At 43.0% G+C, this 16163-nt stretch overlaps 2 protein-coding genes across 2 annotated transcripts; one reads left to right on the plus strand and one right to left on the minus strand.

Moving 5' to 3' along the window:
- Window positions 1-240: 240 nt before the first annotated feature.
- Window positions 241-4269, minus strand: LOC6037407. The gene has a single exon (XM_038250843.1). The coding sequence runs from the start codon at window positions 4267-4269 to the stop codon at window positions 241-243; it is 4029 nt and encodes a 1342-aa protein (XP_038106771.1).
- A 3205-nt stretch (window positions 4270-7474) lies between these two features.
- On the plus strand, window positions 7475-8591 carry LOC119765914. Its single transcript, XM_038250143.1, has 3 exons — window positions 7475-7839; window positions 7897-7963; window positions 8024-8591. The coding sequence occupies exons 1-3, from the start codon at window positions 7717-7719 to the stop codon at window positions 8266-8268; spliced, it is 435 nt and encodes a 144-aa protein (XP_038106071.1). The 5' UTR covers window positions 7475-7716; the 3' UTR covers window positions 8269-8591.
- Window positions 8592-16163: the final 7572 nt, after the last annotated feature.

Genomic DNA, 16163 nt, shown 5'->3' on the forward strand with positions numbered 1-16163 from the left:
TCGACCTGATTTGAATATTTACGTTGAAAAATTTCCACTTCTAAATACGTATGAAATGTCTATACCTTGAGATGCGGTTCGCGCCACTTATTGGTTTTTGCGTCAACTAGAATGACCGATATGGAGTAGCCGACCGTCATAACGTGCTCTCCTTCACAATCACTCTGTTGCGCTTCTCATGTCCGGTGGTGCTGTCAAATCCGAGTATAGATCCAAGCAGGAATTTGGAGGGACAACGGTTTAGCTTGATTGAGATGAGTTGGATGTAGTCGGTCGAATGACAGACAGCATAGGTCGATGGTACGAGAAGTACGATGCGTACCGGGTGGTCTCCACCTCGATGTTCTTTGTGAAACTCAAATCAAGAACCGTACCTCCAAGTGTCGTAGTCTTCTTCACGTCATTTGACAGTCTCAACTTGAAGTGGTTGGCCATGAATTCAACAAACCGACTGCTGTCCTGCTTGGAAGCGTCAAGGTTGAAATCTCCGGTGACTACCATCGGCGTATCTAGTTCGGCAACAGGGCCCAAATGGCGGGAGAGAAACCAGAGCTTTTGCGTCGTGGTGGTTCCCGGTGAGATATACACTGATACCAGCAGTATTTCAGTGCCCATCACCACCACCTTTGCCGCACATATATCTCCGTATTTCGCCGCTTCGCTGAACTCTTGGCTTCGTTCTTCGCCTACCACTTCAAGCAAGTGCGGAGTTGCTGGAGCAGTGTTTGGAGTTGTCGTGTTCTGGTAGATTGCCACGCCACCTGCGCGTACACCCGTCCGCTTGGATTGGACGATACACGTGAATCCATCTAGCACTATCGATGTATTATCGTCCAGCCACGTCTCGCTCAGTGCCAGCAAGTGGACGCGGGGAAGTACAGGATCGGTGGCAATGTCCATTTGATGGGCCCTCAAGCTCTGCACGTTGACGGACATGAGCGTGGTGGTCGGTTCGCTGCTCTCAATGACCTCGGAAACTTCATCGACGATAGTTCGCAAACGATGATTCTCCAAACGCTTGAGTTCGTTGCGTAGATCCTTCATCTTAGGGCTGCTGCAACCTTTCGCGTGATGGAACTTGAAGTCTCCTTTCGAGCTGGTCATAAAGAGGCCCTGCAACGACTTGACACGTGACAGTGCTACGTACACCATTTGCTGCTCCTGGCCTTTGTCGTACTCGAACACAATCTTGTCAAATGTGCCACCCTGCGATTTGTGTATGGTCAGAGCACACGCTGGGACAACAGGGAACTGGATTCTCTTGCATTTAATGCGGCTTCCAAGATCGACGTTCGCGGATCTTTTCACAATTGGAGTCCAGTCTGGTCGCAAGATATCGGCTCTAGAGCGGGTCATTGGCTCTGCCTTTTTCCTCGCTATGACTCCAATCTGCTCATTGTCGAACTTGATCCATATTCTTGCAATCCGTTCTCCTGCCTCGTCATCAATGCTCTCTTCCACATACATCAAATCACCGATTGCTCCATTTACAATGCCATCTTCCACATCAACATTGGTGGTGACCATATACGGCTTACCAGGGCACAGTTTTATTGTGTACTGCAAACCGGCCGTCTCGGTAAGGCACATCTTATAGAGTTTAACACGTGCGTTTGCCAGTTGTTCTGCACTTTTGTACCCTACAAATGTGTCGTCCGCTGTACAGGTCACTCCGTCGACGCCTTCCAATGCCTTGTTGTTGTGCTGCGTTACGTCAACGTTCCGATGAAAGAGCCGAACAGCGCCTTCGGTCTGTTCTTTACGCAGTTGTTCTTCTGTGAAGAATCGGCTTTCGATCAGTTTGGTTTCGTCAGTTGTCAGCTTATCACCATTGCCGATCTTGGTGAGTATGTCCGAAAACACTTTGTCAGCTTGACGCATAACCTGCTTGAGCTCGTGAAACTTAAGCAATTGCCACAACACAGCGCCGGAAATGGAGTTTGCCGGAGGTTTAAACACAGGTTTAGCCATAACAGGGAACAACTGCCTTAGGTCGCCACACAGCAAGAGCATAACACCGCCATAAGCCTGGTCGTAGTTCATGTAAATATCCTGGAGCCTTAAGTGAACGGTGTTTAAGTTGTGGGCGCCAACCATGCTGACCTCGTCGATGATGTGGGCTTTGACGCGCTGCATTTCTGTTCGGTACACCTGGAGCGTTTCGAAACTCATCTTCGTAGTTTGGCGTGACATGGTGATGTGGTAGGCATGGTGCATGGTGGTACCTCCAATAGCTGATGCTGCTTTTCCAGTCGAGGCGCTTGCCACATATGCGTTATCCCGTGAATTATGATCTTGGCTGTAGCGGTTCAACGTTTCCATCAGTGCGCGCAATAAAAACGTTTTACCACTTCCTGCTGGACCGGTCAAGAAAATCTGCAACGGCTCGTGATCTTCAAAGCAGGTCAACAGATGAATCGTGTGAAGAATCAGAGCTCGTTGTTCACGGTTTGTGGCTCGCATCATAGCGCAATAATCCTCCTTTGACATCACATTAGGGCGCTGCTTGATGACGGATCGCAATGTTCTTGTCGGCAGGAGCTCAAAGTCGTCGTTGTTTGGCTGCATTATGACTGTTCGCACCAACTCGTCGTGTTTCTCGTTTGCTGCGTTGTTCTGGTCATCATCCTCCAAATTCGCAAGAGTTCGCTCGTATTCTTCGACCGTTTGCTCCACATTCAACTCACAGTCGTATTCCTTTCGCTTCACCAGGATCGCAGCCTCATGCAAGTCGTACAACTGAAGGAACTTGTTCTGGTCGAGAACGTCGTGAAGCTCGTTCCGAAACGGTACAAACAGAAGAACCGACATGCGTTTGTATTCGGAAAGCTCGCTCATTTGGTAATTGCGCCAACGCAGCACTCGTGGTTGTCCTCTCTTTCGGTAGTTGTTGGTTCGTCCCTCCTTCGTATAGCAAGCGGCAAAATCGGCCAAACACACGTCTTCCATACCTTCACGCTCCTCATACTTTTCGATGATGTTCCTACTCCAGACATCAGTCGAGTCCTGACCGATTCCTTCGTCGTCCATTGTCTGGTAGTGCTTTCTGCTCCTTGACCGATCTTGAGGCCACACAGTTGGAAGATACTCAATTTTCCTGCTTGCCTCGGTCATCGATAACCGGAGAAGGAACCAAGCCGCTTCCTGGGCGCACATTTCCACAGAGCCAAGCATCTTCAAGCTGATTTTCTTCATCATTTCTCCGTGGTCTAGTTCGGGATACTGTTCTTGCAGGATGATGAGCTCGCGGTGCAATCCACTCACGCCACGATTTGACTTGTTCACGTACTCTACCAAGTAGTGGCACAGCTTCTGGACGTCAATTATGAACTGCAGATCCATGTTCGAACGAAGTTTATCGGCAATCCACGCGTTGAAAGGATTTGTTCGCAGCTCATCCATCGAACGCTTGTAGAAAACGGTTGGCATCTTCAGCGATGCACGAACAACATCGAGATAGTACGTGTACGTACACTTGCAGTGTGCAAGGTAGTCCTCAACCGTGTCAAATACCATCGTCTCCAAGATGTCCCGCATTTCTTCACCGCGCTTCTTCAACTCGTTTCGGCGACAGTCGTCAGCTTTAAGAGGAAGTAATACCCGCTGTTCTCGCATGGGCCAGTATGGTATGTTGAATCGACAGCGTTTTTCTCCGCGTTTCGTGCAAGTGAACGTACATTTGTGGATCTGCTTACCAGCTGTCTGCGTAGGAAGGTCTTCTACTCTGATGGAGGTGATGGTGTTGATAAGATCCAAGGTGCCGGTCATTTGTTCGGAAACGTTTTCCTTTGGGTCATTGGCGAGCCAAAGCACCGCATGAACGTGAGGACTACCGCGGTGCTGGAACTCGATTCGTTTGAAGTAATCGGTGACGTAGTACTTGCCAAACGGACTGTGGGATTTCGATTGCAGGATTTGCATGATGACGTCGAACAGCTTGTTGGTGTAGAGGCAGCACGTAACTGGATCTTCGCTAGCCAACACGGTTCGCTCAATTGCTGACAGTTCATTCAGCGGATCTCTCAAGTCGGTCCTGTTCTGTTGATCCGCGAGCTTGTACAGCGCCTTTAGCAAACCGGGCCATTGAATCTCGTTGGCACTCATCGTCAAGAACACCGTAGGCTTTCCGAGCTGTCGAACCATGGCGAACAAGTCCTTCCGCTTTATTTGCAAGTACATTGCCGTGTTCGGAAGAGTGCTCATCCATGCAAGATGGTTCTGTATGAGATTGTCCACGTGTTCCTTGTCGCTGAGCTGGGCTCGAGTCATATTCCTTGTACCTTGGACTCTGAAGTAGTTAGTAACTCCTTCGTGAGCTCGTAGTCGCATGATCTTTACGGCCATGTACAGGATATGTGTTGGTTTTGCGCCACGGCGATCGCGTCGTCTGGTTTCGCTGGTAGCCTTATGGTATGGTGTCACGCGCACTCCTTTCGATACTTTCGTGGATGACCGCCGTAAATTCCGGGAACGACATCTCCTCAGCGTACTCATCGTACACGATTGATGTTGGTGTTCGGTTCTGAGCAGGAGCAATGTTGAGACACATGTCTTCGTTCCACGCGACTGTTTGTTGCTGCCGTAAAAACAACTCTCCTTCATCGTCCACAACGTCTAGTTGAACTCGGTCATTGCATTCGGGAATCCTCGGAACATCTCTCGGGGCATCGACCGTTTCCGTGACTTCCAACTCGATCAGCTCCTCGCCTTCGATGCCGTCTGTTGCATAAGAATCAAAAAAGCGCTCGTCCAGGACGATGCCTTCGCGCTTGTAGAGAGGTGTGTCAATCAGGTAACGCAGCCATGCTTTTACGACCGACTTCTTAACATATCCACGCAGGTAGTTCGACTTGTGGATCAGATGTTTTTTGATGCACACATTGAATGCGTAGTCATCATCTAGTCGACGTGGAAGCGAGTGGACCATTTCGTTGACATCCACTGGAACATTTATCACCTGTCCGAGAATGCTGTAACTGCCTGAAATTTCAAATCATGTAATATTACCACCGAACGGACAACATTCACAATAAAATTTTCACCTCGAGCATGACACAGCCGTCGAATCTGCATGAACGGCAACCGCATTGCCACCAATCTCTCGGTGATTATGTCCATATGTGGCATGTCTGGTGGAAGTTCTGGGTAGGTAAATCCGTTCGTTATGGACAAAGTTGGCACTTTGTCATCTCTCAGCGAGTTCCGACAGGTCGAGCATCCCATGAATCCAGCAACCGATTCAAAATGGCCAGGCTGCAACAGTACTCTCTCGCCATTGGTTGTGATGGGTTTCAGATCGTTCTGGAACCAAATTCGTTCGCAAATGTTGCAAACTGCTCCGAGCTCGTTCTCGGTGAACTTCTTGCGAAATTCCTTGTCGGCCTTTTCGCAGTTTGGTTTGCCACCTGCTGTGGCAGATGTACCCATTCCTACAAATGATTGACATCACTATTGACACTATTGAAAAGTTGACAGTTGAAAAAGCTTACTCTGATTTATGGGTACAGAAACTTGAGAAGACTCGCCCTGTGTTCCATCCAGAGCGGTAACGTTTCCTGTAATGTTCAACAGTCACAACCATTGTAGTTAAATTCCGCATTTTAGATAATAGTGATTGCTTTACATTTAAAAATAGAATAACTAAAACCAATTAAAATATTTGTTCAGCTTTACAATCATTTTCAATTTCATGATGTTTGATATGTTGCATGATATGCTTCCTTGCATACTCCGGAAATGTCCTTCAGTGGCCATCGGTAACCGGTTCCGGAGTAAAAAGGTTGGGCCAGGGAATTTTGGAGAATACCTTAGATCAGCGATTCTCAACGGGGGTACCGGGCCTACTTGATTTACATGGTAGGGGGTACCAGCCTAGAACAAGGTTGAGAATCGCTGCCTTAGATGGTCATAATTGTCATTTCCATGAAGTTTGATACGTCGGATGATAGGGTTTATTGCATACTCCGATAGTGTATCCCAGTGGCCACCGGTAAGGGACCATCCAAAACCACGTGGACACCTTGGAGGGGGGGGGGGGTCAGCGATTGTCCACACTCCATACAAAAAAGATTAGTTTTGTATTGAAATTGTCCACGAGGGTATGAGATTTTAAAATAGTGTCCACGTGGTTCATGGATTGTCCCAAGGATGGTCCTTAACCGGTTTTGGAGTGACCAGGTTGGGTCAGAAAATATTGGCATCACCTTAAATTGCCATAATTTTCAATTTCATGATGTTTGATACGTCGCATGATGTGTTTTTTTGCAAACTCCACGAATGTCCCCCAATGGCCACCGATACCCGGTTCCGGAGTGACCAGGTTGGGTTAGAGAATATTGGTATGACCTCAGATGGTAATAATTTTCAATTTCATGAACTTTGATATACAACATGACAGGTATCTAGCGAGACCACTATTAGAACTGTTTTGGTGGTACCCTGGAACCGGTTCCGGATTGGCCACAGTTGGCCGGAATCGATCTTAAATGGTCAGGGGTAGTATGTAGTATACGTATGTAATGAGTTACACAAAATCCGGTTGAAAACTTGGTGCAAGTGTTGATTTTATAAAAAAAAGCAATAAAAATCATGTTTTTCGGATGTTCCGGGTTTACGGAACCGGTGTCCATTTTGGGCAAATTATCTCCAAGGAAACTTAAAGTCGAGGTAATCATCCGTCAAATGCAACCGGAATCAACTCGCTAGGTGTTGTTTCGCAGATACAGGTCCTCAAAGTTGGGCCTCAAAAAGGACTTTTTTCGGTTGTAGCAGGTTCCTGGTGGCCAGGGTTCAAAACCGGTTCTGCCTGTCGGAATCTTGACATCTTAACCTATTATTTGCGGCCATGGCACCCGAAATCGGTTAGGATTTCGAATTTTGGCAGCCAAAAACATTTATTACTGAATTAAGGACCAACACGCATGGTCTGTCAAAATCAAAAATAGGGCCTTTTGAAATATTACGCTAGAATCGATAAACTCACCGTGTAACATCACGGAACCGGCCTGATAAGTCACCCTTCCTGGGCTTCGTGGAAGCTGCACCGGATCAGGGCGATCGTAAAACCGCACTGGATCCGTGCTTCTGCCAGGCATTGGCTCTCTCGTCTCGATCGCAAAGCCAGCCGCTGCTGTAACACCGCGATGATCGCGGTCGAGATCCGATTCTGCTGCCGCCTTGAGTTTCTTCCGCTTCCGGAACGCCCTCACGCGCTCCGCACTTGTTTTGGGGGGCTCCCGCTGTTTCGAAGTTTCTTCCTCCTCCTCTCGCTTACGCTTGCGGCGTTCCGCCGTCTGCTTCCGTCGCATGTATTGAGACATGTTTGATCTTCAATAACTGACAACAAACTGATCAATGGAACTAAGAGCGCAATCCTTTTTATTAACTGCGAAAAAGCTAATTTCGCACAGTAAAAAATAGAACTAAAGTTATTTTAGACGTTACAAAACCACACTAGTTTTATTTTAAAACGAAGATTTTTCAAATGACCTAATTGAATACAGAAGGATAACTAGATACAATTTTATGTCATATGGTTTGAAAACCTTTGATCCAAACATTGATTCTTCTAGTAATAAAATATGTTGTACAAAGTTTAACACTTCCTTTCCTTTTTTTTCTGTGCCATAAATTTGTGCGTCTGCGTCTGCCACGCGGCGCTCAGTGGCTTTTGTAGGGTTCCATTTTTGACATCCAGTTGGTGAGTACCTTGGCTTGATGTCTGTCAAAATGAGTGCCTCTGTGTTTGTGGTGGCAAGCTTGTCAAAAAGTGTACCTCACTTTTACTGGTTTGTTTTGCTACACGTTTTTTTTCGGCGCAACAGCAAATTTTCAATAAGGGTAAGTTTTCCCAATATTTTTGGAATAATTGTGCTAAATTTGTTTTCCCTGTTTCAGATAACGATTCAATATCAAGGCGGAAAGACGCTGGTACCACCGAAGTCGTCAGAGGACGTTGCCACAGGTTTGTTTTGCGGTGTTTTTGTTTGGAAGAAAACATTGATTGATAGTTGTTTTCTTTCAGAATTGTTGACATCAGGGCAGCGAGTGGATTTTGATTTGATGAAGGACAAAAAGGCAGCAGCGCCGTCGGACCGAGTAGCTCAAGGCTGTCCGAACCTGCGCAAATACGTGCCACTAGATCTGCACTTCCAAAAAACCCGCGCCATGAAAAAGTCACAGCGAGAAGCCACCCGATTTACTCAAAAAAGAATCAGAAACTCGCCTATCGGAAGTATTCTAAATCCAGGCAATCTTTTGTCAAGTTAAACTACTTTTTTGCCCAGCGATTTTGTTTTGACGACAACTACAGTATGTTTTTTCGTCGAGCACCTTATGTTGACGCATCAGTACTTTGGTGTTTAATCACAGCTTTAACAACTCTTTTTCAACTCAAATCGAGTAATAGGTAGCTCAGTAGGAAGTGCACAAGCAAGTTTGAGGTTTTAAGCAGTAAAAATAGAAAATAACATGAAAATAGGAACAAAATCTCAACCTCGCCGATTTTTGTTGAAGAAAGAAACTTGTAGAATTTATTGTACTTTCATAATGTGTTAAATGAAATAAAGAAATGGAATCGGTTTTTTAGGCAATGTTTATTCTATTTCAAATTCATACTTTTTAACCTTCTAAAATCCACCCCGCCTTACGACAAGATCTTTCACAAGGCCATTCAGGTTCTGGGCTGTTGTAGGGTAAAGTTTACGATAGACAAACTCAAAGAGGCCAGCTTCTGCACGATCGGGACAGAAAATTGTCACGGCATGATGCATCACAGATCAAAGGGTTGTCGAATACGACAGGCAAGAGGCCGCTGCTCGTTTTCCTCTCCGCTTCTTGACACCGTCGTCTCGGCCAAAATGAAGATTCTGCGGTTGTCCTTGTACGGTGGCCTTCTGCTACTTGGTTCACTGGCCGTTCCGAAAGCCAGCAGGTGCAGGTTTTGGGCAGCTGTGGGGGTGGAGTACAAGAGGCAACCGGGCTTCTTCACGGCCGGGACGGAAGTTGCTTCACTTTTGGGTCGTTCGAACGGAAAATGCACCACATTCCTGCTGCTTGTTTTCCTCTCCGCTTCTTGACACCGTCGTATCGGCCAAAATGAAGATTCTGCGGTTGTCCTTGTACGGTGGCCTTCTGCTACTTGGTTCACTGGCCGTTCCGAAAGCCAGCAGGTGCAGGTTTTGGGCAGCTGTGGGGTGGAGTACAAGAGGCAACCGGGCTTCTTCACGGCCGGGACGGAAGTTGCTTCACTTTTGGGTCGTTCGAACGGAAAATGCACCACATTCCTGCTGCTTGTTTTCCTCTCCGCTTCTTGACACCGTCGTATCGGCCAAAATGAAGATTCTGCGGTTGTCCTTGTACGGTGGCCTTCTGCTACTTGGTTCACTGGCCGTTCCGAAAGCCAGCAGGTGCAGGTTTTGGGCAGCTGTGGGGTGGAGTACAAGAGGCAACCGGGCTTCTTCACGGCCGGGACGGAAGTTGCTTCACTTTTTGGGTCGTTCGAACGGAAAATGCACCACATTCCTGCTGCTTGTTTTCCTCTCCGCTTCTTGACACCGTCGTATCGGCCAAAATGAAGATTCTGCGGTTGTCCTTGTACGGTGGCCTTCTGCTACTTGGTTCACTGGCCGTTCCGAAAGCCAGCAGGTGCAGGTTTTGGGCAGCTGTGGGGGTGGAGTACAAGAGGCAACCGGGCTTCTTCACGGCCGGGACGGAAGTTGCTTCACTTTTTGGGTCGTTCGAACGGAAAATGCACCACATTCCTGCTGCTTGTTTTCCTCTCCGCTTCTTGACACCGTCGTATCGGCCAAAATGAAGATTCTGCGGTTGTCCTTGTACGGTGGCCTTCTGCTACTTGGTTCACTGGCCGTTCCGAAAGCCAGCAGGTGCAGGTTTTGGGCAGCTGTGGGGGTGGAGTACAAGAGGCAACCGGGCTTCTTCACGGCCGGGACGGAAGTTGCTTCACTTTTTGGGTCGTTCGAACGGAAAATGCACCACATTCCTGCTGCTTGTTTTCCTCTCCGCTTCTTGACACCGTCGTATCGGCCAAAATGAAGATTCTGCGGTTGTCCTTGTACGGTGGCCTTCTGCTACTTGGTTCACTGGCCGTTCCGAAAGCCAGCAGGTGCAGGTTTTGGGCAGCTGTGGGGTGGAGTACAAGAGGCAACCGGGCTTCTTCACGGCCGGGACGGAAGTTGCTTCACTTTTGGGTCGTTCGAACGGAAAATGCACCACATTCCTGCTGCTTGTTTTCCTCTCCGCTTCTTGACACCGTCCACTTGGCCAGCAGGTGCAGGTTCGCGCTGTAGGGGTGTCGTGCGCGGCAGACAACTTAGCTTCCGAATCAGCTTTTTGGCCCAGAGATTTCACGGGTGACGGTTTTTTTTTTCTTTGTTTGGGCAACAACATCGCTAGTGTCTTGTTGACTTGTTGACTGAGATTAAAACGTCTGGGTGGCAAACTGCTAGCTTAAATAGTTCGCACGGAATGTTGCAATCATGGTGCAACATTCTCGCGTGACTGTTCCACGAAAGCATGAGACAAGCAAAATTTGCTAAGTGCTAGATACTTGAATCTGATTAATGTGTTCGGGAAAGGTTGCGCTCAACCAATCAGCGACCGGGATTACCCCGGTTTGATTTTTTATTTTCATCTTAACTTTTAAGTACTTTAACAAAGTTTTATCAAGTTTACGAGGTAGTCTACTTGTACTTTAAGACTTCCTCTTTCGTTTGGTGGGTCAAACATAAAGATTTTTTGAATGGGGGGGAAGATATAAGCATTTGAAAGACGACAGAAATCGTTACACTTTCGCTTCGCGAAATTTTGGATTGACACCCGTAGACAGTGCCCTTAGGACAAAGTTCTTTGTCAAAATTCCTTCAAAAGATACAGATTTTTGAATTTTCATACATCGTTTTTGTATGAACAGCTGCCAAATTTGTATGGAAAATTATATGAACAAACTAATGATGCAAAATGGCTTCTTTGGGCATACCGAAGGCACCAAAAAAGTTTCATTTGGATTAAAAAATACAAAAATTAAAATTCTAAAAAAAACGGTACTTAATCCACCTTAAGGTGGTTGGTGCCTTCCTCGCATTCATGTTGTATTTTAGGTGGTATTTACAAATTAATTCAAGAGTTTTGTTTATTCTTTTTAATTTTTTTTTCATTTGTTTTTTTTTTTAATTATTGATTTTACTTGAACAGCAATTTTCAATTCTTTTTTTTACCAACTCTTCAAAATAAAGGTGAAAAGTCTCATGAGTTATATATTTCAGTAAAAAGTTCGTGTAAATCTTTTTCGAGACAAAATGATGCAGCAACATAATAAATACAGATTTTTTTCAGAAGAGACGCAGACACTGTTTAAGCGATGTGACAACCGGACGATACGCATGCAAGGGGGTGTGGCTGCCAATCCCCCGCGTGGTCAAAAAGTCAAAAAAGCAAAAAGGCTTTTGGCTTTTGAGGTTATGCAAAAATCACCCTTTTTTGTAGCTACAAAAAAACTTTTTCTTGGCATAACTTTAAAAGTACTTCACTAAACAGAATAAAATTTAATAGGGTCTTAGGGGACCCCAAAATGAACAGAATAAGGCGGATCCGGCCAAAATCGGTACAGCCAGTTCTGAGATAATCGTGTGAAAAAAAATCATGTCTACACACATCCCCACAGACATTTGTTCAGAATTAGATTCTGAGTCGATAGGTATACGTGAAGGTATATCTAGGAGTCGTATTTAAGAAGTTCATTTTTCGAGTGATTTTATAGCCTTTCCTCAGTGAGGTGAGGAAGGCAAAAAGACCGATTGTTCATAAAATAGAAATACATGAAAAAAATTTGTTCATGATTCGATTAGGCTGGTACAATTTTTTTTATGTTATATCTGGGGAATTAATAAGCTAAACATAAACTAGTAGAAACAAATTCCTTAGATTTTTTAAACTCTAACCAAAATAATTCATTCCTTGGAATTCCGGCGACCGCGAGAATTTATCACTTCATCCCACTGAATGCTCTGACATTCGATAACCATCACCTCATTCTATCAAATTCTCAATGAATTGTTGAAATTTTTCCTCCACTTCAAAGTGGTGCGTATATCCGCCTCACCATTTGATGGCTCTTTTTCAATCCCCCCGAAATGGCTGTGCGTATGCAAACACAAGAGTCGAGAACGAATACCCAAAAAAGCGAAACCTGATTCCGTCCAAAACTCATCCCGAAGAACCTTTTTTCTCTCTCTCTCGAATCGAATCATAAAAGAACGCATTTACAAAATGTTGATTTTTAGAGTCTTCTTCCTCGAACGCGTCATAGGTCAGTAACACTACTCACTTTTATGATCACATCCACCAGAAAAAAAACCTCGTTCTTTTGGATCGAAAGTGGGTGAGAGAGGGGAGCCGCTTGAAACGACTCATCATTTCCAATTCAAAGCTCGTTCTCTAAGCACATTCCCATCATCCTCTCCTCCTCGAGAGTTACTCCAATCCACTTGGCTCCACACACACACACACACTTCATTCACTTGTCGAGGCTCGCGGCTTCTTCGCCGTTGTCATCTTCGCTGCCTCGAGTGAGACTCCGGAAGCGCCATTCAAAATTAACATACCAATAAATCTTTTCTCATTACTTCATTATCTCTTTCCACCCGGCTCCTCGGTGCGTTCTTCTTCTCTTCGAGCGAACCTGCGAGAGAGAAACGAGTGAGATTTTTCGTCTACTCATGAAGAGACATCGAGGATGATCATTTGAAAGAGTATAGCTGGCTCTCGGCAGGAGTTCTCTGTTGCTCCTCAGGTTTCTTCGATGGTCAGCTGAAAGATCTCAAATAATGCTTCGAGAAGTAAGCAGGCAAGTGGAGAATTCGGTATGAAATTTCAACCAAAACAATACATCTCAATTACCCGGGATATTATTAACATTAATTACGCCCTCTCACTCACTGTTGTGCGGTGTGGTAAAATTCTGACGGTCAGAAAGCATCATCAGAAGGAGCGATCGGCCGTCGAGAGTTGCGACTTTGAAATGGTTCCAAGATCCTACTGTGGTATCGAAAATAATGAATTTATCGAATTCACGGCACAAGTTCTGAAATGTTATATTTTACTCACTTAAAAGATTGTTGAAATAGTAAGTTTATGTAACAAGTTGCAAAAAACGGATTTTTACGACGAGTGCTAAAAAAAAAAACATGTTTTGCAACGAGTTGCTTACAACATTTTTTGCAGTTCCGAAAAACGCTTTTGAATGAGTTTTATGTCAAACATTCATGTGTTAAGTAAATTCACTGTTCAAAACAAAACAATATAGAAAAATGATACTTTTCGATACAAGTGTTGAAAACTTCAACTCATATCAGTGCTGAAACGTAGAACTTTTCGGCACTGGAATCAAAAGGTGTTGATTTACAAATCTAATATTTTTGGAAGTCAAAAGTAGGTTGTTTCGTTTCTCCAGAAGGACAGAAAAAGTAGTCAGTTTCACAGCGGGATTGCAAAAAGTACTTTTCTGTACTGTTATTTTTTTCGATGATTGAAAATGGCAGGAAAAAAGCACTGAGGTATTTTAACAAATAATTTTAAACGAGTTCAAACTGGACTGTTTTTGATCCAAAAATCAAATGTAAACATTCAGTTTAAAATGTCTAGAAACATGCTTATAAGAATAAATATCGAAAAAAATTCTATTTAATTTGTTTCAAATTATTGCACTAACAATTTCATTAAATATTTTTAAATATATTTGCCTGATTTTCCCTTCAAAGTGCAATCGCAATGCAATTATTCAATGTTCTTAGATGTACTAGAAAAACTTTTCAAAACGTAATGGAAACTCCATCTCAAGTTAAACAATAGAAAACTTAATATTTTTAGAAAATAATAATATTTGATCATAAATACAGGTCAAATTTCGCTTTTTTTATTTTTTAATCTAGAATATATTTGAAAAGTTGATAAGACCAATGCAAATATTAAAAAATGATTTTGTCTTTCAGTTCTTGGCGAGAAGGCAAAATATTTCTTTGGAAAAAGTTAATGAAAATTTTCATACAGTTATTCAGTTAATTCGCAATAATTAGATTTGAAAAATGTAAAATTCGACGAAAAATAATCTGTGAAAATAAGCCTTTAAGTGTTCCTTGAAAATTTACAATAAAAAACAAAGGATATTTTAAAAAATAACATGCCAAAAAACGAAAAATTATTCATTCGATTTTTTTTTAATCAGGCTGAAACTTTTTTTGAGCTGCATGAAAATTCAAAAATCTGTATCTATTGAAAGATTTTTTGATCGATTTAGTGTCTTCGGCAAAGTTGTAGGTATGGATATGGACTACACTGAAAAAAAATGATGCACAGTAAACAAAATTTGGTGATTTTTAATTTAACTTTTTGTCTTAAGGCCGATGCAAATATTTAAAAAAGTTTTTGTCCCTCGGCCCTGGCCGAGGTCAAGGGGGGGGGGGGGGCAAAAAAATAAAAAAATATAAAAATTTAAATAACAAGCCATAATCTTCACATTTAAATGAAAAAAGTGTTTTAAAATGCATTTTACACTAGTTCAGTTGTTTTGCAATCATTAGTTTTCAAAAAATCTAAGATTTCATGAAAACAAAAATTGTATCGAAAAAAAAGATTTTCATCGAAAATTTTCAAAAAATCTTAAGATTTTTTAATAAACCCAAACATGCTAAAAATGATTTTAAACGCAGGAGAATGTATTTTAATTTGATTTCAGCTGGTTGCACTTGAATTTTCATTGAAATTTTGAAGTTTATTGTAAAAATATTTTTTTTGCCCCCTGATTTTTCGGGCCAATTTTGAAGGGGGGGGGGTGACAAAAACTTTTAAAAATATTTGTACCAGCCTAATTAAAACTTGATTTGCAAAAAACACTATTTTTTATATGTTTTAGGGGAAATCAAATGCCAACTTTTCAGAAATTTCCAGGTTGTGCAAAAATCTTTGACTGAGTTATGAATTTTTTAATCAATAAATATTGATCAGTACGCATACATTTTTCAACTTCATTTTTCGATGTATAATCAAATTTGAAATCAAAAAGTACTTTTGTGAAATTCTGATAAAGTGCACCGTTTTCAAGTTAAAGCCATTTTTATGTAACTTTTTTGAAATTAATGCATATGTTTGCCCACTTTTGAAAAAATATGTTGAAATGCTGAGAAAATTCTCTATATTTTACTTTTTTGAACTTTGTTAAAACGACCTTTAGTTGCTGAGATATTGCCATGCAAAGGTTTAAAAACAGGAAAATTTATGTTTTTTAAGTCTCACCATTTTCTAACGTTGATAACTCAGCAACTAATGGTCCGATTTTCAATGTTAAAATATGAAACATTCGTGAAATTTTCCGATCCGATAATTTTTCAACCAAATAAAAAAATCTAGAGTTTTTTTTTTTTTTGCCTTTTATATGTTTATAGGACCAAATCAAAAAACAATCTGGAAATACATTGAAAAGTTTTCCAAAAACGTAGAGATTTGCTGAAAATTTGTCGACTTCAAGTAGTTCCGACCACACCGCTCTGCTACGAAAACTTGGAATTTTTGGAAGACATTCAAATTTTGATGACATGCACTACCCAAAACAGCGCGATTGTTTCTCAACTGGATTTTTGTGATTTTTGCTGGGCTGTTTGCTTTTTACAAGTCCGATTCTAGTTCTTTAAAACACAGCTCCACTGACTGAGTCTCCGACTAAAAAAACAACTCTCAATTGCAAAAAAGATGAAAATTAATTGACTACGACTTCAGCTTTTCAGGATTCGTCTACTCCGACTTTGGGGACTCAAAATATCAAATATTAGTTCTTTCTTCCCAAATTTCTAACATTTTGGCAATTTACCTTAATCATTGAAGCTTTTACCCTGATTGGATATTCCTGTGATCAATTTTTTAAAAATTCCAAATTCTCCCCCGAAAACTGTAACGAATGACGAGTTCCACACTCAACCCAACTCAGCCCGCCAGGTGAGCCTCAAGTTCAGCCTCCTCAGCTTCTGCTGCTGCTGCTGCTGCTGACTCAAGTGTGCTGCTGGTGGTGTTTTATGTGTCCCTTCTAGTGTTACCCACTGTAGAAGCGAGTCGGACAGCAACGCGTTTGGGGACCCCGTGACGAAACGCGCCCGGCC

The sequence above is a fragment of the Culex quinquefasciatus genome, chromosome 2, assembly GCF_015732765.1.
Source record: "Culex quinquefasciatus strain JHB chromosome 2, VPISU_Cqui_1.0_pri_paternal, whole genome shotgun sequence".
Taxonomy (NCBI): domain Eukaryota; kingdom Metazoa; phylum Arthropoda; class Insecta; order Diptera; family Culicidae; genus Culex; species Culex quinquefasciatus.